The following is a 21,435-nucleotide window of genomic DNA, read 5'->3' on the forward strand; positions in this document are numbered from 1 at the left end:
ATTTTTCGAACCAGGTTACTCAACTTAGATGCCCCTCCTTTTTCTTATAGTATCAGTACCGGGGGTGAAAGTTCCATTTTCATCGACATCAATCGCATCAGTGCTAACACTATCATGATGCGATTGAATATCATCAATGAAGAACATGTTGGAGAATCAATTTTCATAAGAGCCAACATTTTTTTTTAATTATTAAAAGACAAAACTTAATCTAATTTGACTTGCCCGAATTGCTGGTTCAAAATCCCAACATGATTTCAACGGTTGAAGCCTTTCAACGTCCAAGCTTCCCAAAGTGAGATACTTGACGTGGTTGAGCAAGCCTTCTTCTTGTTGAAAGTTAAAACTTCAACGATGTTGAGACTTAAGAGTTGGATAATGCAAAATGAGACAATCAGCTAATTAGAAATACTTAGATTGTAGAGAATTGGGAATGTATGAGTATGAGAGAGATAGAAGAGATTAAGAGAATTGTTGAATTGGTGTGATGAGAATGGTGGAGGATAGGGCTATTTATAGGAATTGAACATAATTTAATTGCCCAAAATACCCCAAAAATTAGATGTTATTTAATCATTGGGAGGGGTATTTTGGTCATTGTAAAGTTATTTGTAACTTTACCCAAAAAAGTCCCCCTAAACTAGTTGTTATATAGCTATTGGGGGGGCATTTATGTCAAATTTTCAACCTACCCCTAATATGGCTGTTTATAGCTGTTGGGGGGTATTTCTGTAAACCCCCTCCCCCAAAAGTTGAAACTAGCCATTGGGCCCCTTGGGGGGGGCAACGGCTATATTCCAGGCGGGCCGTGCCAGCCCGTGCTGGCCTATGGACCTCGAACCCCTGGCACAACATGGCACGGGCCTCCGATTTACACCTATATCCATACAGTGCGCCCCACATGCACCCCACGGATGTTCTCATGCTTGTCATGGGAGATGTTCTCAAATCGGGCAGAATTGGGATTAGCTGAACGCGTTCGCTGTTCAAAGGGTGTGGAACCAATGATAATGTTTCACGCCACACAGTGGACCCATGAATTTATTACCGGCGTGGAACACTATCATTGGTTTCACAGCCTTCTGAACAGCGATCGCGTTCAGCTAATCTTTGCTCAATGGGGCGGAGCGCTCCGTGGGGACTGGGTCACTGTCACTGGGGAGCCCATCCGAATTCTGCAGTTGGATAAAACGGGGGCGGGGAAAGAATCGGCGGGTTAATCTTGCTATTTATCAATAGACAAACCAGAAGCCCTTGAACCAAAGTGCTGAATATAGTTTCAGTGAAATTTTAGGGTTTCGGTGAATTGGTTTTTGAACGTCGAAGATTAAGTGCCGAGGAAAGGGATCAGGTACGCTTTTCCCCCCTCTTCCCCTACCCTCTCTGTGTGTGCTGTCAAAACAGGGCTCTCTCTCTCAAACGATAGCATAGGCTCCGCTCCGTTCTTCTTCATCATGTATGCAAGAAAATAAGGGCTCGGCCGGCTTCTCTCTTGATGATGGATGCATTCTTTGTATTCAAAATGGCATTGTACATTTTAAGTTAGTCGTATTTTGATTGTTTAATTTGGTTATTTGTTACGCTTTTTTCAAAATTTTATATTATTGATTAGTTGTTATGAGTGTTCTGTTTTTGTTCTAATTCTAATCCATCAAAACAGGTCTATAAAGGGGTGGGATTGACTATAACAATTTCTTCTATACATCTATTTCTATATTTTCGAAAATTCCTTAATTTCTCCATTTTCTATCATTATATTATATTATATTTATTTATTTATTTATTTTTTGTATTAAATCGTGACTTAACTCGTCTAGATACTGCCTGAACTCGACCGAGAGCTGGCGTTAGTTATACGGGTTTTAACACTGATTTTATAAGAGTGATGATTTATTGAACGTTGAATCATTAAACGAGTCATGGGCGCCCCACCGTGTTCATCACTCATTGTCTCAAAACCTTGTTTTCTTCCAGGAAGAGGAGACTATTTTCATGATATGATCTACAATTTCCTTTTCTTTGATTGGTCCGATAATTTCCAAATTTTCTTTTCTCCATTTTAAACCCTGGAAAGAGCTTTCCACTTCTCTGAGTACTGAGATCTTGCTCCTATATTGACTCTATCAGTTCTATTTGCTGTTCTTTTTGCAGTTGCAAATGGAAAATCTAGCTCTAGCTCCTCCAAAGTTTCTATTGGGTTCTTCACCAAGCCTCACAGGCATCTCAAGCAGGCGCCCCTTGTTTTTTTCCAATTTACCTAAAAAGAGAAGAGAGGGCATTGTGAGAACCAGAAACCTTATCTCTTCTGTAAGCCAGGGAAATGTTGATGGAACAACAAGAAGAATTCCCAGAGATGGTATATGCCTGTTCTTTTTCTGTTTCTTGAATCTTGATTTATCTTGGTAGGAGTTGCTCACTGCTCAGTGGAATGTCAAGAATCATGGTTTGCTTATTCCTTTTTCTTGTTGTTGTTGTTGATCATTGTGTCTAGTGCTGGAAAGTACTTTGAAAAAGATCACTTGTCACTGTTGGCTATGTTCTATGTGGGCAATTATAGTTGGTTATGGGATTTTATTTTTAAGGATGTGCAAACAGCTAACTGTGAATTGGGTCTTATCTGATCATGTTAGACTGTTCATAACTTCATATGACCATATTTTTTATTTGACCTAGTGTCATGGATATGCTTGCATTTTTGAGAGGATATGAAAATTGCATTTTCTGTAGTAAACATTTGGAATGGATTTACTGGTTAAGAGTTAGAGTTAATCATGCACATTTGCGGAAACTAAAGAGAAATAAAGACTAATAGATTCATATGGGCTTATTGTTTTAATTAAACAGAAAAGACATGCATTGTGTTTGGCAGGTCTTTCTATAGCTCATCAGATCAAATGTAGCTTTTGAGAGCTGGTCTTTGAATACGAAGACCATTTGGTAATGCATAGATCTTCCATATAGACCGGATTATGATATGCCTTCCTAAACTATTATACACATACACCATCACAAATGATCACCTATTAGCCCACCCTTCATCCTACAAAGTCTACCACAAGAACTTGAATTAGTAGGACATACCCTGTCCTCCATCAGTGTATAACCACCTGAGTGTACAGGAAAAGCCTAAGCTGATTTAAACAACCTCAAAATGTATCAGAATTGAATAAAATAACAGTTGTGCACATACACCTTCACAATTGATCACCTACATGGTATCAATGAAAGCTAACCTGAAACTCATTTTTTTCTGTACCCTAGATTGGCTATTCCTTCCTTTCTCCAAACATATGGCAATGGAGCCTGATAGTCTATCACAAGCAATGGTGAAATCAACTTTTTGAAGTCTGCTGAGAGTTCTGGACCAAGAAAAAAACTTCTCAGCTACCAAGTTAAATGGATTAGTTCTTCTAGAGAATGCAATGGGAGAAAGTACAGCATACATGATTTAAAAGGGCTGTTGGATCTGATGACCAATCCATGAATCAATGTATTCTATTATATGGTACACTTAGAATAAACACTTACTTTTTTTTTTGATGAATAAGCACGTACTTTGTACAACAAGATGGATGAATTGTTCTGTAGGCTCAGTTTGGGAATAGTGCAGATAAAAATATGTACATTGTAAATACAAGGTTTGGAAATACCATATATAAGGTTTTGCACTGTACATATTTGTATTTGCACTCTTCCCAAACAAATCCTTAGGCTCAGTTTGGAAAGAGTACAAATACAAATATGTACAGTACAAATTCATAAAAAATAATAGAAAATACAAGGCTTTGCACTCTACAAATTTGTATTTGTACTCCTTCCAAACTGAACCTTAAGTGCAATTCCCACTGTTTGTTTTTGTCGGGTATCCTTTGCAGATGTCTTAAATACATGAAGTGGTATTTTGTAATGGTAGAGTGGCTTTGCTGCAATGTTCCATTGAGATATAGTCCTCTGTTGCACTGGTTCGTAAAAAAAAGAAATAGTAATTGCTGTCAAAATACTTTTTCATTAGTAATGAACAGAAATTGTATAAGTTGTGATGAAAGAATGATTTAGCAACATACAGAATTGATTTGTGCAAAACACTCCTAATTATAGGCTAGAACTAGCTACCTATCCTGATGTATCATTGTATCTTGCAACCCAATCTGTTGTGGGATTGTTCCCTAGAACATCGTTTTCTGTTTACCAATTAGCTTGCTAAAGCATCGGCCTTGCTGTTAGCTTATCTTTGGGCCCATTTCAATGTAATTCTTAGCTACCTATCCTAGGATGTTACTTCCCTCTTAACATCTAAATTTCTGTGAACCTATGGTGATGTTTTTTATCCATCATACCTCCACCTTCAAGCCCCCTTCCACCACTATTGTTTTTTAGATCTAGGGATTTGGTCATAATCCCTGTCAAACTCCAAGTAATTTGGCCCTTGTTCAATCTCTCTGTCCTTATTGGTCCAGAAAAGAAGGCTATGATCATACCATGTCAGTTACCCAAACTGCAGCCATGAAAATTCAAATTAATGTAACCATGGATCGGAGGAGACCAAGTTGGTGAAGTGTGGACCCTAACCAACAAGGAGAAAGCAACAATTTGCATTACTGTCAAAACAGTATCAGTTACAAGATCTTTAACGTCTGAATCTTTAAAGCCACTCTAGTTAAGTTCTGTATATGAGTTTGTTAAACTTTAAAATTTACAGGATGCCTGTCTAATATCCTATTAGTAGATCTATTTATATCTTTATAAGTTGCGTAATAAATGAAATTAATAATTTATGTTTTGCATACTTTGTGCTTCTTTTCTGTCTATTAGCATATCTATTTATGGTTCTTGGAAGAAACACTTAGTCCCTCTTTACCAATTTTCAATAAATGATTACCTCTCCACATTTATGAGCTCTGAAAATCAGTGAAACTTTCATGTATTCTGCTTGTGCTGCAAATATGGTCTGGTGGTTGAACTGTGCTGCAAACTGTCATTTATTCTCCTTACTCCTCTGCATGACATAGTAAACTAAATCAGTCTAAAGAGTAGAAACAGTTTCAAACCAGAGGGTTCATCCTAAAGAAACTTCTGAACTTGCGGGTTTGATGATGGTTCAACAGTAAAACACATGTTACCTGTTATTTTCTTTCCTTTTGAGAGATGCCACACCATCAGTTTGATCCTTGTAAGTGGGATTGAACCACACTGACCTCATTTTTTCTTCACTCTTTGGAATGCTTATTTAAAGGACCCTACAATTCCTTCTTGGTTGCTTTAGTTGAGATTGGAGAGTCTTTCTTTATATTGACCCTTTCTTGCTACTGATTTGCCCTTCAAGCTCAATTTGGGAAGACTACAATTACAAACATGTATAGTGCAAAACCTTGTATATTGTATTTCTAAACCTTGTATTTGCACTGTGCATATTTCTATTTGTACTCATGCCAAACTGAGCCTCAAGTCTCCGCTAAATTATGTTCATAAACATACTCCCACTACATGTTTTTGTTTTGGTCTGTGCTGTAATCTGAGGATATTTGCATTCTTGTAGTGCGGGAAAGGTTAGGGATGGAGGTTTTTGCAAGTATTTCTTCTTCAAGCAGAACAGAAGTGTCTTCAGTTGGTGTTAACCCACAGCTCTCAGCACCATCCCCACCTTCTTCTATGTAAGCATGTGCCCCTCACTTGCATTCCTGCCCCTAGATATCTGCTGTTTTCTTATTTATATGGAAGGATCAATATAATGCCCCATATATTAATTTCAAAGTTTCGCTTGAAATTTGTATTTGTGGCACAAACTTTTGATTAATCTTCTGATTGTATTTTAGAGGGTCACCTCTCTTTTGGATTGGAGTTGGCGTTGGGCTCTCGGCACTTTTTTCATGGGTGAGAACCTTAATGATCCATTTGCATTCCTTATGCTCTAATATTTCTTCCTGTATAATTAAGTATTTTTACTTAAAAGTGTCCATTGTCTTCCATGTTTTACCTTTTATCTTTAACAATCTCAATGCTATGTGCCAGGTGGCGACAAACTTAAAGGTCAGTCCAGCCACTCCTGTTACCTTCTTATGTGGTATGAATTATAAAGTGTCCATTGTCTTCCTGTATAATTTTTTTGACATGATTTTGTTGCAATCACTCGAGAAATAAAAAATTTATTGTGTTTTTGATGTAAGAAATCAAGAAAGAAGAGAGAACAAAGGTAGAGGAAGAGAGGAGAAGAATTAGAGAGAGTGGGCTGAGAATCAATTATTGGATCTCATGCCCAAGCTATTGGCATTTATGTTAAATTGTAAAATTACAATTAGGTTCTTCTTTATGCTTTTTGAGTAAAAAGACTAAATTTCTCACCATTAAGGCTAACCAATTCAACAATCCCCCTCAAGTAGAGTATATATATCAAGCACATATAGTTTGAGAATATTATCTTCTTACCTGGTCTTTGGAACACCCTTGGTAAGGTAATCAGCGACTGGGCTCAGATTGTCCAAAGGGCAAGCAAGCATACTTCACCATTAGCAACAGTCCCCCTCAATGTGCTTGGTCTAGTAATGTTGAATCAGATTATGAGCGTATTGTTGCTTTATTATCACAATACATCTTCTTGGGTACATCAAATTTGAGTCAGACGATTCTTTAACCATAATCTATGCAAGTTGGCATTATTCCCAACTTCAGAGGGGGAGTGTTGAGGATTTATCATTTATTTTCTTGTTAGTTAGTTGTTATTGGGTGGCCTAAGGCCCATTAGTTTACTGCTGATTTACGATTTTTTAGTGTGTTGGCAATATCTGCCCTATTAAGGGCATACTTGACATTATACACCTTTTATTTCTTAAGTATAAAAGTTAATGGGAGAGGCAGCCATATTACTATTGGCTTCCCTTCCCTTTCTTTCACCTTCTTCTTCTTCTTCCTTTTTTACTCTCAAAACTCTTTCTTCTTTACTTTCTTTCTCTTCAGTATTTGATTTTATGTTATTTGCTACTTGGTATCACAGCCACTTTTAGAATTTCTTGGAGTTGATCCATGCAGTCCTAGTTCAGCCAACTGCATGGAGGAGTAAAGGGCTGATTGTTGGATCAAGAAATATCCAATTCTTGGATTTTTTGGTGGAATTCAGACATCAGGAGTGTGGTATGTGATTTGAAATCAAAATTAGGAAGAATTGGAGAGAAAGGAAGAGTCTTTGTTAGTGCGAACTCTTTGTTTTTGACTTGGAGTGAGGCACTTAGATTTTTTCAGGTTCCTAGAAGCTTCCTATAGGTGCAATTCAATTTCTAGTTTTGTTTTTTGGGTCTCCTGGTGAGATTGATAGCACTCTCTCCAAGGGTTTTATATTTTTAGGAGTGTGTTTAGACTTTTTGGGAGGGATCGATCCGATCTTGGAGGCTCCTTTTTTTATTAGTGTTGAGAGCTGTTTGAGAAGGAAAGGAGGGTTGTGAAGTTGAATAGAAAATGGCCAATAACCTTGGACTGAGTGTGGGACGTGCTAGTCCCTTGGGATCAGGTATTATCATGACTATTAAATTGGATGGTACAGAATGGGCACAATCAGCTAGGATGGTTATTGGTGGACATGGAAAATTGGGATATATCATTGGTGAGGAGAAGAAACCTAAGACAAATTTCTCTTGATGGGTGCAAGAGAATTATATGGTAATGACTTCACTGTGTAGTTCTATGGTACTTTCATATTAGTAGAAATTTCCTAGGGAAGACACTGCTAAGGAGATTTGGGATGGAATAGCTGAGATCTGTTCTTAGGTAGAATGTTACTAGAGCTTATCAATTGAGAAATCAAGGCGGGGAGACAAACTTCTTGCAGTGTATTTCTCTAGACTGAGAACTTTGTGGCAGGTGATAGATCATTTGGAGATTGTTGTATGGGAGAGTACTACGGATGCTGTTACTTATCATAAGCTGGTAGAGAAGAACAGGGTGTTTGAGTTTCTGATTTGGTTTAATCCCATGAGAATGTGGCTCTCTCTAAGGCATATGCCTTTGTCTTTTGAGAAGACAGTAGGATGAATGTCATGATGAGACCATCTGGGATTGAATCATCGACCATTGTTTGCAACATCAGACCTAGATCCAATGGGGATAAGGGTGGTAATGAGAATAAACAGGAGGATAGGAAGGGTGTGTGTGTGTATGTGTGACTGGGGACTCATTATGACCTTTCACTCAAACTTCCTTGGAGTCTATTGTAGCAGCAGTAGTTTGGGCTGAATTGGAAAATATGGGCAGCATATAAGGCCATGTTTGGGTTGCTGGTGGGCCTCATTCTTTTAGTTCATACTCATTCTAGGCAAGAATAACATAAGAGCGTTTCGTTACAAAATTCTTTGCATTGGCTTCATTTGTTTTAGAATGAAAAATGAGTCCATGGCATAAAAATTGAGGTAACTAGCAGCATGAAAAATAATAGTGCCTCATATTATTTTTGATAATTAATAATAGTGCCTCGTATTGCTCATTTTCATTCTTCAAAGAAACTCTATGTTGGCGGTTTATGATTGCCGGTACGGTTTTTATTGTTGGATGCATAGTAGGCTATTGTGAAATTTTATGCCAATGGACATTGATTGACGGCCATTTGGTGGTAAAAATCTATCTTGGTAGTTTTTGAGCAATATATTGTACGGTTTTATGGTGGTTTACTGTATTTTATAACTTTCTTAATATATTATCTTTATTTAATATACTATTATCAATTTAGTGAAATTGTTAGACATATTTATCAAAAAAAAAAGAAATTGTTAGACATTTTGCACTTTTTTCATGTTATTAATTTTACTTTTGATTTTACAATTTTTAATTCCATTTCCATCTTGAAGTTCCAAGGTCTTTTCTTCATTTGCACAATTGCCTACTCAATTCAACAAACTAATTTCCTTTTAATTAATTTTAAATAACTGCTAATTTCTTTTTTTAAATTCTTTTATATTTTCTCTATTCAACCAAATGCAAACGCTTTTCTAGTTTATTGTCTTTTTTCATTTCTATATTTTGTATTACTGGTGCAGGGTAGTGTTTTAAAAGCACAAGGCACAAGGGTCAATTTGTGCCCGAGGCGCAACCACAAGGTGCAAGGCAAGGCACGTGCCTTTTTGAAGCAATGTGCAAAAATGAAAAAATGCTAAAAAATAAAAAAATGTCAGAAAAATGCCAAAAAATAAAAACTATTAAACATAATATTCATAAAAAATATAACTTTAAATTTTAAAATAAATGTTTTAAAAAACCTATTATCTAAAATTAAAATACATAAACATAACATGTAAAGCATATTCAAATGTGAATTTAAAAATAAAATCAAACATATACAACATTTTGAAGCATTCAAAACCCACAATCTCTTTTTTTCTTCAATTGCGTTACTTAAAGTAGCTGATGTGATGTAAAACATATTACATTCCTGATTCTACGAGTCGCATTTGTGCCATGCCCCTCGAGGCAAGCCTAGACAAGTCCATGTTAGGGTCCTAAATTCTTGGTTTTCACACAAAAAATAATGATTTTATAATTTTAATTGCTTTTTAAGAAGATATTTTAGTAGGATGAATGAATGAACAACATTACCAAATAGGTGGTTCTTTATAAAATCATTATTTTTTGTGTGAGAACTAAGAATTTAGGACCCTAACATGGACTCGTTTGGGCCCGACCTAGTTTTTTTTTTGATGAATGATAATAAATTTATTAATTCAGAAGCAGATTTAGAGAGAGGCGCGAGCTGCAACCCCTCCTTGAATCTTACAAGTAAACTAGGAAAGAAAAGCAAGAATCACAACTGAACCCAAAACAGTTCTTCCCTATTTACCCCTTGCTTAGCTAACACATCTGACAAAGTATTTGCTGATCTCCCCACCCACTGTACAGTGACCAACATATTCCTTGTCAACCAACTATATTTCTTCATTTCATTCTTGTAACGCCACATAGCCTCTTCAGGATTTTTCAACCAACCCACCACCACTTTGGAATCCCCCTCGATTGTTAAAGTGTTGTACCCCCAACTGGTTTGCAAATTGCACCCCTTGTACAACAGCTAAAAGTTCTGCCCTGATGGAGTCCCCAATTCCCAAGGGACCTGAGTAGAGCAACAAAATCTCTCCCTTCTCATTTCTCAAAGCACCCCCCATTCCGGATAATCCTGGATTACCCATGCTACTTCCATCAAAGTTCAACTTTAGTGAGCCTTCGGATGGAGGAGACCAGCTTGTAATTGATTTGTCCTTTAGAGATGAACACCTTGCTACTGCTGACCAATTTCTCCAAAGGTCATTAAAGGAGAATTGATGAAAGATTTCCAAGGTCTTCAGCCAAGGTATTGTCCTATTTAACACACAGTCTTTCAATTCCTGACTGCTTCTTTCCTTTTCTTGAAACATTCTAATATTCCTTTCTTCCCAAAGAGTCTAAATCAAGGCAACACGAGCACATCTCCACATAATTCTCCCTATTGTTGTAGGCCAATAAAAGGTAGAATGGTTGAAGAGCATGTGAACTTCTGCTGGTAGACTCCAACTACTCCCAAACAACGAAAGTAGCCAAGCCCAAAGGTCTGCAGAAAAGGGACAAGATATTAATAGGTGGTAACAATCCTCACCGTGAGCTCTACAAAGGATACACCAATTAGGAGAAATACAGAGGAAAGGTCTTCTCTTTTGTAGGTTATCTAGAGTGTTTACTTTCCCATGGAATACTTCTCAACAAAATGCCATAATTTTTTGGGGAACTGGCTTGCGCCAAATTTCTTTTGACGGAAAGGGTTGGTGAGTAGAAAGTTGAGAGATGGACTTGAAGAAAGAAGCACAAGTGAAGGTTCCATTGCTAGGCTCAAAGAAAGCAAAAAAGCGTCAAACTTTCAAAAGGGCATGCCTAGGCTGAGGTGCAAGGCGCACCAGGCGCACGCCTAGGCGTACCAAGCGCACGCCTAGGCGTACCAGGCATGCACCTTTTAAAAGGGCTGTGCCTAGGACCTAGGCGAGACGCCTACCCTAAAATGTGCCCTCACTTGTGTGCCTAGGCGTGCCTTTTAAATCACTGTTTTGCAGCCCACATGGTTGATTTGTGTTTTGTTGGTGTGGGTCTTGAATGTTTCCACTATATATTTGTTAATGAGTGTTGTATGTATATTTTGGTTGATGAAAAAAATGGAAATAAAATTTGAATCCAAATGGGCTCAAAGTTTATTCTCATTCTTGCCACAAAAAGAATTCATTTTTTTTTTTATAAAAAGCATTTTCTCATTTTATTCATTTCTACCCATTTTTGTCCATTCTAGAATTTTATTATTGGAAGGAATGAGCAAGAATGAGAGTTAAACCAAACATGGCCTAAGTTAGAGGGATATAGCTAATTCTAGTTCTTCACTAGGAGGACAACAGGTGTAGGCAGTATTGGTCATATTACTTCCTTTGCTCATATAGGTAATTCATATACCATTGCAAATTATCTCTTCACTTTAGGTAAGGAGGGACCTCCCTAGATTATAGACTCAGAAGTCTCTAAGCATATGACCAATGCATCTACCTTTATTTTTCTTCATGTTAGTTGTGGTCTCATAGAGAAGAGTCTATTCAAGTTACCTGTTCCTGTTGCAGGGAAGGGATTGGTTAAAGTGACTGACACCATTATTCTACCTTTTAACTTGCATGTCCCCAGATTACAACAACAAAGGAAGAAGGCATAGTGCATTGCTTTCTCTCTTTGTGATTGCATTAGGTAAATCAAGATTAATAGAACTATGCAAGGATGGGTTATCCACTCAAAAGTGGGCTGATTAGTTGAGTCCAAAGCACTCGATTGTGGTAGTTATTCAGTAACAGGAAGCACCTTCTTGAGTCTAGAGTAAACATGCATGTCTAACTAATAATGGGGTATCATTAGGAAAATAGTACTGGAAGAGATAGGAGGACAAGTAGGAGAACAAGGGTTAGAGAGACATAGGATGATTGTCTCTTTACTAGAACTCTCACCTTGAAGAGGGGCAGGAAAATACTCGAAATAAGGAAGTGTCTCAAGAAAATTGGCATCCTTGAAAACGAACTTCTTACTAGAAATGCTAACATGACACTAATACCCTAATTGAACTAGAGAATGCCAAAGGACACTAAATAACCTGACGATCAGATTTCAACTTGCTAGGAATATCATTCTTAGCCAGGGTTGGAAACATGGTCTGACTTAGCCCAACTCCCAAAATTCCAGGCTTTGGACCCATGTTTCTATGTTTAGGTCTAGCCTGGCTTGGAAATTTTAGGGGGCTTGGGCCCAATACTTAAAGCCCAGCCTGCAATATGTGTGAGGCGTGTGTGTGTGTGATAAATATGCATTATACTTATGTTATAAAATATTATATTTATTTTATATATTATATAATAAATTATATATTTAATACATTATATATTATATATCTATATCTATATATTAAAACAAAGCAGCACATGCTGGTAGTGTTTTTTTTTTGTTTTCCAATTCTTGAAAAACAAGCCCATATTAAGTTATTAACCCATGTGAACATTGGTGCACTCATGCTATTTGTTTTACAATGCCTAGCACCCTTTTTCATCAACCCATTAACCCAAAAGCCTACCTCTTCCCTTTTCCATTATTAACCTAGACTGTAAAAGTCCCAGCTTTTATCTTATAGCTTTGGTGTAGAGCAAGCAATGCGTGGAGGGCAGGGAATCACTTGGGATTTGCATCTGTATGGCAGCCACTGTAGTTTAGATAGCAAACCAACCCAACACATTGGCAGTGGTGACAGACTGGTTCAATAGAGGACAACATGACAAATTATATTTGTGATGCTGGTTGGGCTACTTGCCGGACCTCATCATCCTCTATGGAAGCATGGTGAAGAAGAAATGGGCAGTCAATTCTGCGCTCATGGCTCTTTATGACTTCTCTACCATCCTAATATGTAGGTCATTTTCGACAAAAAAATGTAGGTCATTTGGTTAAGGTAGGCTGATGTAGGACCAGCTCAGTTTCTAGTCCTTGGAGAATGTTGAATGGCTTCTTGAAGGAATAAGAGAGAAATTAGGGAGAGAAAGAGGAGAGAAAATACCTGGAATCATTCACAAGGTGCCTAGAATCACTCTAGGGCATGGGAATCACTCACCATAGCTAGCATAAGCTGAAGAAAACTCAATATATTTCATTGCCTATGTGAAGCGTCCATACATATTTATAGACTATAAACTAATAATAATCCTAGGAGTCAAACTGTTAGACTCATAATAGTCTTAGGAGTCAAACTGTTAGATTTGATAATCCTAGTAGGACTCAAACTAAGCTGTCATATCCTATTTTAATTCAAAGAAGACTTTATAACTCTAATCCTACTTATGCAATGACTCCGAAGTTTTAAACATAAACAAACTATAACTAGACAATTGAAACCCTATCATGGACCCACAAAAAATTGCAAAAATGACAAAATAGCCCTATTGTCCAAAAATACAAAAATACATAAAATATCATAAAATTCAATTTTGACTCTTCAGCTCCTGCATCATAGGCCCTTCTGATAGTCCCCCTCAAGGCCTCACAACACTCTCGTTTAGTGACAGGAATGGGTAATGGGACTTCTTGAGCAAAGATACCTTGCTCACCACTCTCTCCCGAGATGAAATCCTGAAGTAATAAGGAACATTCTCAAAGAAGGTAACATCCATAGACACAAAACAAGTCCCAACTAGTTGTCAAGGCGACAAGGCGCCCTTGGAGGCTTGCCTCGCCCGGTCGCCAAGAGTTTTGCTTATTGTATAATAAAATACTTTTATATTGTTATTATTTTGAGATTATAATTATAAAATAGAAATTATTAAAATACTTTTATTTTGAGTTTTGCTTATTGTATAATAAACACCAACATTGCTAATTGCTGTATTGAAACCCTCAATGACTTAAAAATCTGAACCAATAAGTAAGGGAAGAACTTAAAATTTTGTCTAATCAACACCTTTCTACTTCCACCTTTTCTTTTCTTCTTTTCCTATAACCCTATATTTTTTGAATTTTCTTTCCTTTCTTCTTTTTCTTCTCATAAATATGTTGATTTTCTAGACTTAAACATGATGTTTATAATTTTCTTATGAAAATTATGGATAGTTATTAAAGAAAGTCGGTCCTGGAACCTAGGGAACTACCCTAGGATATGTGATTTTTATTTAAAAAAATCCATCGCCTAGGTGACAAGGTGGCCCCTTGTCTCCTTGCTTGGCACCTTGAAAACTGTCCAAGAGATTGGATCATAACAACAATACCCCTTTTGATTTTGTGCATATCTGAGAAAAATACACTTGGCTGCCTTAGGATCAAATTTAAACGGTTAGGTCCAAGGATTTGAACAAAGAAAGTGCATCCAAAGGTCTTAAGGGGAATAGTGAATTTGTCCTTATCAGGATACAACATGTTAAAAGGAGCTTTTGTATCTAAAACTTGTGAAGGAACCTTGTAGATAAGGTAAACAACTGTGTGGATGAAATTACCCTAAAAACGTATAGGAACATTAGAATTTATCATGTTGCTCATTGCAACTTCCATGGTGTGTCTATTCTTTCTCTCATTTACTTCATTCTGTTGAGGTGTGTGAGGAAAAATACTTTGATGGATAATCCCATACTCAAGAAGATATGAGCCCAAGGGTTTTGCAAAATACTCCTTGGCGTTATCAGATCTAAGATTTTTGATTATGATGCCAAAATGGGTCAAAATAATCTAGTGGAATGCATTGGTCAGTGTAGGTACCTCATCTCGAGAATGCATAAGGTAAACTAATGAAAACTGAGAGTAATCATCTATCTACAAATATTAGGAAATATCTGTACCTCCTCCTTGTAGTACTTTGATATGGCCCCAAACGATATGCACAATTTCAGAAGGAACACTGCTTCTTTTATTACTCAAAGAATATGCTTATTTACAATGCTTTGCAAGTTTACAACTCTCACACCTCAAATTGGACACTTGGACTAATTCAAACAAAGTGGGAAAAACCTCTTCATGGACCCAAAAGATAAATGACACAACTGTTCATCTCACGACCAGTCCTAATCACCTTCTTTGTCGCCAGATCCTAGAAATAGGTATAAGGGATCCATCAACAATAGAAACCTTATCTCTACTAGAGGATAAGGAATAAGAGTTAAACATAGAGGATAAACTAGTCATATGGTCTGAAGCACTTGAATCAACAATCCAAAAAAGACTAGTGTTACCTGGGGCTGAAGCATGATAGGCGGTAGCCCTTGTACTTGAGTGAGCAGAAGTTGAGGTGGGAGTAGCAGTGGATGTAGTGGCTAATGGCTGAGATGATCCTGAAGCTCCAACCTCACTTTCTAATTGCATTAAGGAAGCTTTAATTGTGGCTAAGGCATCTTGGGATGTGGATTTCGTGGTAGAAGATGCACAATCAATAGTGATAGCTACATTAGCATTCCCCTTCTTATTCTTGAGTATTGTTGGAACAAGATGAGGATACAACTTCCAACAAGTATTCTTATCACTCGTGCTAAGGAGGTGTGGGTTTGGGATAAGTGGTGCAAATCGATAAATGGTTGCCTCTCTAGTTGCCATTATTCCATCCTAGTCAACGGGGTAGTTACTGATTTTTTCCCTGCTAGCAGGGGTTTGAGACAAGGTGATCCCATGTCACCTTTCCTTTTCACTTTAGTCGCCGATGCTTTTAGTAGACTCCTCTCAGAAGCGGATAGAGCTGGATCCCTAAGAGGGTGGAGAATAGGTAGAGACAGAGTGTCAGTAACCCATCTCCAATTTGTAGATGATATAATAATCTTTTGCGAAGGTTGTTATTTGATAGAGGTATGGAAACTGAAGGATTTAATAATTCTCCTTGAGAAGGCCTCGAATTTGAAGGTAAATTTTGAGAAGAGTTGTGTTGTGGGGGTTCATTTGAATAGAGAAGAGGTGGAGTCTATAGTAGCCTTGTTAGAATGCACTTGCTCTCAATGGCCTCTATCCTATCTAGGACTTCCTCTGGGTGCAAATCCTAAGGAAAGTAGGTTCTGGAATCCGGTGGTTGAAAAATTTGAAAAAAGATTGGCAGCTTGGAAGAGGAACTATATCTCCGTGGGTGGTAGAGTTACTTTGATTAAAGCAACTTTAGCCAATTTTCCTTTATACTTCCTGTCAGTCTTTAGAATTCCTAAAAGGGAGGCAAAGAGGTTAGAAAAAATGATGAGGGACTTCCTATGGGAACCTGGTGAAGAGAAAAAAAGATCACTTGATTAGGTGGGAGGTGGTGAGTCGGAGCAAAAAAGGAGGACTAGGCTTATGAGGCTCTTTTAGGTAAGTGGCTTTGGAGGTGGCCTCTGGAGAGGGAGAGGTTGTGGCACGAAGTGGTGAAAAGTATCCACGACTGTTCTGAATCAGGTTGGGATGCGGGGGTATCCCGAAGGGCTTTGCTCACAACACCTTGGAAGGCTTTCTCTGGTATTCTCCCTAAATTCCTCAGGTTTGTAAGGTACGATGCTTGTTCTGGAAACTTTATTCTTTTTCGGGAAGATACTTGGGTGAGCACTCAACCCCTAAAAGACCATTTCCCTTCTCTCTATTCCATCTCCCTATTTAAAAAGAAACCCATTTCTTGGTTCCTTCCCCCCCGGTTTGCCCTTTGGCTTTAAATTGGGATTTTGGGTTTCGGAGAGGGTTAAGGGATGAAGAATTTCATTGTGTCTCAGAGCTGTTGTTGCTTCTAGATTTGGTGTGCCTGGACTTCACTAACCCGAACAAAAGAGTTTGGGCTCTAAACCCGATTGGCTCTTTCACTTGTGCATCTTTCTTTAAAGCCCTTTGCTCTAACCCTTCTCCTTAGATCTTCCCTGTTAAAGAGGTTTGGTCAAGGCCAATACCCCCCAAAGTAGCAGTGTTCTGTTGGGAAGCCTATTATGGTAAGATCAATATTGTGGAAAACTTGCAAAAGAAGAAACCTTTTTTGTGTCTGTCCCCAAATTGGTGCTTTATGTGTAAAGTGAATGGTGAGGATTGTAACCATTTGCTGATATCGTGCTCCTTTGCAGCCAATATTTGGAACTGGGTTGTTTCTTTATTTGGGTGCAGGTGGAACTTGCCCTCTGAAGTAAAGTTGCTGTTCACTCCAGATGCTCTTGGGAGATTGACAAAGAAGGGGAAGATAATGTGGAAATGTATCAGAGCCGCCACCTTGTGGATTTTATGGGAGGAGAGAAGTGGTAGAATATTTCAAGAAAAGGAAAGAAGTCTTGCTGAAGTCAAGGAATGCATATTGACAAAGACAATCTCATGGCTGAAATCTTCACAATTGTTGGCAGATTCTCCTTTGATGATTTAAGGAGAAATTGGGAAATAGTGGCTTCTACAGTCTCCACTAAGAACAAATTACAAGTTGAATGGAAACTCCCACCAGATGGAGTGGTAAAATTGAACTTTGATGGCAGCTGCCAAGGTAACCCAGGGCCATCCGGAATTGGAGGAATTCTGAGAGATAAAGACAGCAATATGTTGTCTCTTTTCTCAGGACCAGTCGGTGAAGGTGATTCTGTAAGGGCAGAGCTACTAGCAGCAGTACAAGTTATACAAATGATAGTCAATTAGGAGTGAACAATTTGTTAGTAGGAGATTCCAAGGTAGTAGTGCGCTGGCTGAATAGCCCAGACACAGTTTGTTGGGGCTACAGGGATCTGTTAAAGAAAGCTAAATGGATGACAAGAAATATTACTGTTAGGTTCCAGTGGGTTAGCAGATCAGCAAATGTAAGGCCGATTCTCTGGCCAAGCAAGGGGTGATCTGTTTTGGGCTACTTTGTAATTTGTATCTAAGGTTTGGGCATGTTTAGTGTTTATGATTCAGTCCTTGGGGGAGGTAACATCTAGTGCCTCTTCCTAGGCTGCTTGTATTTCTGATATTTATTTCAATGAAATTACTCTCGTTTATCAAAAAAAAAATGTCACAAATTATGTCCCTCATGTCTTCCCTTTTTATATCCCTCTTCTTATCACCTACAAGCTTCGGTTTCACTACTGCCAATATTGATTCCATGGGTGGGATCTGTAACTTGACTTTACTTCTACTTTCTTCACTATGTACTAGTGAATAAGCCTGAGACAAAGTGCCATTGTCCCTGGTAAGTAATTTCTGCCTCACAATGTCATAATCTGAATTCAGCCAGCAAGAAATTCAAACACTCTATTTGTCTCAACCAACTTCCTGTATGTTGCTGCATCCTTTTGGTTTTCCCATTTAATGGCCTCCAAGCGATCAATTTCATGCCACAAGGATTTCAAGGTAGAAAAATAAACAAATGCAGGTTTCTCCCCTTGTTTAATATTGTTCACTTCACTTTTCAGCTCATAAGCTCAAAGTAGAGAGTAACAACAAGCATGAGGAAGTTTAATCTTTTTGTGGATACTTTTGAGCTTAAGGAGATTCCATTAGCCCAAAAGACCTTCACTTGGTCCAACCTTCAATGAAACTCGATTTGCTCTAAGCTGGTAGGTTTCTTTTGTCAACAGAGTGGGAAGAACATTGGGGAAACTTAACGTCTAGAGAACTCCCTAAATTGACATTAGATAATTGGCCCATTGTGATTTGCAAGGAGGAAAGGAGTGGTGGACCTGCCCCTTTTAAGTTTGAAAACATGTGGCTACTTCACTCGGGGTTCATGTAGAGAGTCTGAGAATGGTGGGATCAGTGCCACCCTTTAGTGGAATGGGAAGGTATGAGATTTCATAAGAAACTTCAATATCTGAAAGTTAAGATTAGGGAGTGGAACCAATTGGAGTTTGGAAGGGTTGAGGAAAGGAAAAGGTTGTTGATGGATCCAATTGAGTTGTTGGATCTAAAAGAAGAAAGGGGAGTTTTTGAAGTGGGAGATAAAGAACAGAGACGGGGTTTGATGAGGCAGTAGAAGGCCTCTAAATGGGAGGGTGTGGGTAGAAGGATTGGATTGGCCATATATAGGGGCAAAAAATAGGCAATGGCTGGAAAGAAGATTTGAAGGAGAGGAAATCAGGGAGGTGGTATTTTCTATAGATAGAGCAAAAGCTCTAGGCCCAGATGGTTTCACAATGGCGTTTTATCAAGACTGTTGGGATGTTTTGGAAAGGGACATAATGCTATCTTTGATGAATTCTATGGAAGGGGTGTAATCAATCCAAGCTTGAATTCTACCTTCATTGCACTAATCCCAAAGAAGAAAGATGCCTCTCAACCAAAGGATTTCAGACCAATTAGCTTGGATAGTAGCCTTTATAAGATAATTACAAATGTGTTGTCTTTAATTTCTTGAGATTATAAGATAAGACTGGTGGACATGGTTCTCAAGGTGACACCTAGGCTACAAGGTGCCCTTGGAGACTGGCCTTGCCTAATTGCCAAGCTATTTGGTTCATTGTGTTATAAGATACTTTTATGTTCTTAATTTCTTGAGATTATAATTATAAAATAGACATTTTTAAATGAAAATATTCATTTTGTGTGTTTATATACTATTTTTTTATTTTGTTGTTTGTTAGGGTTTAATAAACACAGACATTGCTAAATGCTGTATTTAACCCTCAAAGGCTTCAAAACTTGAACCAATAAGGAAGAACTTAAAGTTTTGTCTAATAAACACATTTTTTTCCACATATTCCCTTTTCTTTTCTTCTTTTCCTATAACAAAAATAGGGTTTCAGCCCTTATATTTTTTGAATTTTCTTTTCTTTCTTCTTTTTCTTCTCATGAATATGTTGATTTTCTATATTTTAACATGAAGCTTATACTTTTCTTATGAAAATTATGGATAATTATTAAGGAAATATGGTTATGAAACCTAGGGAAGTACCCTAGGATATATGTTTGTTACTTGAAAAATTTCATTGCCTAAGTGACACCTAGTTGCTGCCTAGGCAACTAGGCAACAAGGTACCCCCCTGTCGCCTAGCCTTGCCTTGGCACCTTGAAAACTATTCTGGTGAAGTGTCTAGCTCTGGGAGTCCTAGTGACACCTACGTGCCTTTAATTCCTTTACCACTATTTCTAGTCATTGGGTTATAGAATACGAAGCTAGTGATGACATGCCCAATATGCCTTCTCACATTAACCTCCTATAAGCTCTGTTCTAGGAGAGATAATATTACTATAAACGATGGATCTCACACTATAATATTTGGTATTGGTGAAGATAAGGTAAGTGTAAATGATAAAAAATATGGTAAGTGTAATCTCTCAATTCAATTTTCATGTTCCTGAACTCTATACTAACCTTACTATTAGTTCTCTTATGCCTTAATCATACTATCTATAACACCTTCTTGGTTAGACATCCAAGATGATAGCAACAGGGCACAAGACAAAAAGATGATAACAACTCTCACTATTGGCTTTACACAAGTTAGGATCAATAAGAGTTTTCACTCAGCACTTAGAAGAAGCAAATCAGTACTGACAGCAATTCAAGCGAGAAGAGATGCACTCCAGCCCTTTCGAGTGTTAATAAATGAAAGAAAACTACTGCTAGCATCTTGACAAACTGCCAAAACAATGTCCACTGTAGCCAGAAAAATCCCCACAGTAGCCAAGTATTGACCATTGCCAACAACGGTTCTGACAAGGCAAAACAGGGCTAGGTGACAATATAGAGCTGAAGGAAAAAGCCTCAAATATTCATCATGACTGAAAAGTATGGGAACATTTCCAATAGTTACCTAAATACAGTACATAACCAAAATCACTGATTCCATTAAAAAATCTGCAGGCATGTAAGTATACCATTGAATACAGCCAACAACATTCCATTTCTGGAGGTGACAGGGAAGGATACTGTGAAGATGCATTAGATTAACTATCTTCTGGAAAGTTTGGGAGGAGAGTAATGCATGAATTTTCGATGGGATGAATTGATCCAAGAAATGATCTTTGAATACTTCAAAGTTAAGGTAGTGCATTGGCTGAAGACAGTCTATGGACATTTTTGCCCCATTTTCAGTGGATGATACACTATTGGAGAGTGGTAGCAAGCTCATGTACCAAGAGGTAGTGGCAGCCACCGTGGAGTAGTCACTGTAAACTTAATTTTGATGGTTGTAGTTTGGGAAACCTGGGACCATCAGGGGTAGGAAGTGTATTTTGAAGATGAGTTTGGATTTGTTGTAGCTCTATTTTCAGGTCCTATTGGAAGTGGGAACTCAATAAGGGAAGAAGTGTTAACTGATCTGCATGAATTGAGGCTAGCAAAGATGATGAACTTTGGGAACATTGTGGTTGAAGGGGATTCTAAAGCAGTGGTTCACTGGATGATGAACAGCCAGGTAATTTGTCAGTATTCAAGTCATTGAGGAAATCAAATGGCTTACAAAGGGAGGTAGGTGCAATGTTTCAGTGCATGCAAAAATCAGAAAATACTAAGGCTGATGCTTTGGCTAAACAAGGGGGTGGTTAGGGAACAAATGT

At 37.9% G+C, this 21,435-nt stretch overlaps 1 protein-coding gene across 4 annotated transcripts in view; it reads left to right on the plus strand.

Annotated features, from left to right (window-relative positions):
• The first annotated feature begins 1,136 nt into the window (after positions 1-1,136).
• The window catches only part of TIC40 (hydroxyproline-rich glycoprotein family protein), an 85,969-nt gene continuing 65,670 nt past the window's right edge, over positions 1,137-21,435 (plus strand). For 2 of the 4 annotated variants that reach the window (XM_010245604.3, XM_088887324.1), the window contains exons 1-5: positions 1,137-1,351; positions 2,152-2,356; positions 5,537-5,651; positions 5,814-5,871; positions 6,010-6,027. In XM_010245604.3, coding sequence (XP_010243906.1) covers positions 2,158-2,356; positions 5,537-5,651; positions 5,814-5,871; positions 6,010-6,027 — 390 coding nt within the window. In that variant the 5' untranslated portion in view covers positions 1,137-1,351; positions 2,152-2,157. Of the gene's footprint in view, positions 1,542-2,151; positions 2,357-5,536; positions 5,652-5,813; positions 5,872-6,009; positions 6,028-21,435 lie in introns of all 4 variants that reach the window. The other 2 variants (XM_088887323.1, XM_010245605.3) reach the window with 2 other exon arrangements.

Source organism: Nelumbo nucifera, chromosome 5, assembly GCF_055504915.1.
Source record: "Nelumbo nucifera cultivar China Antique chromosome 5, China Antique-T2T, whole genome shotgun sequence".
NCBI lineage: Eukaryota > Viridiplantae > Streptophyta > Magnoliopsida > Proteales > Nelumbonaceae > Nelumbo > Nelumbo nucifera.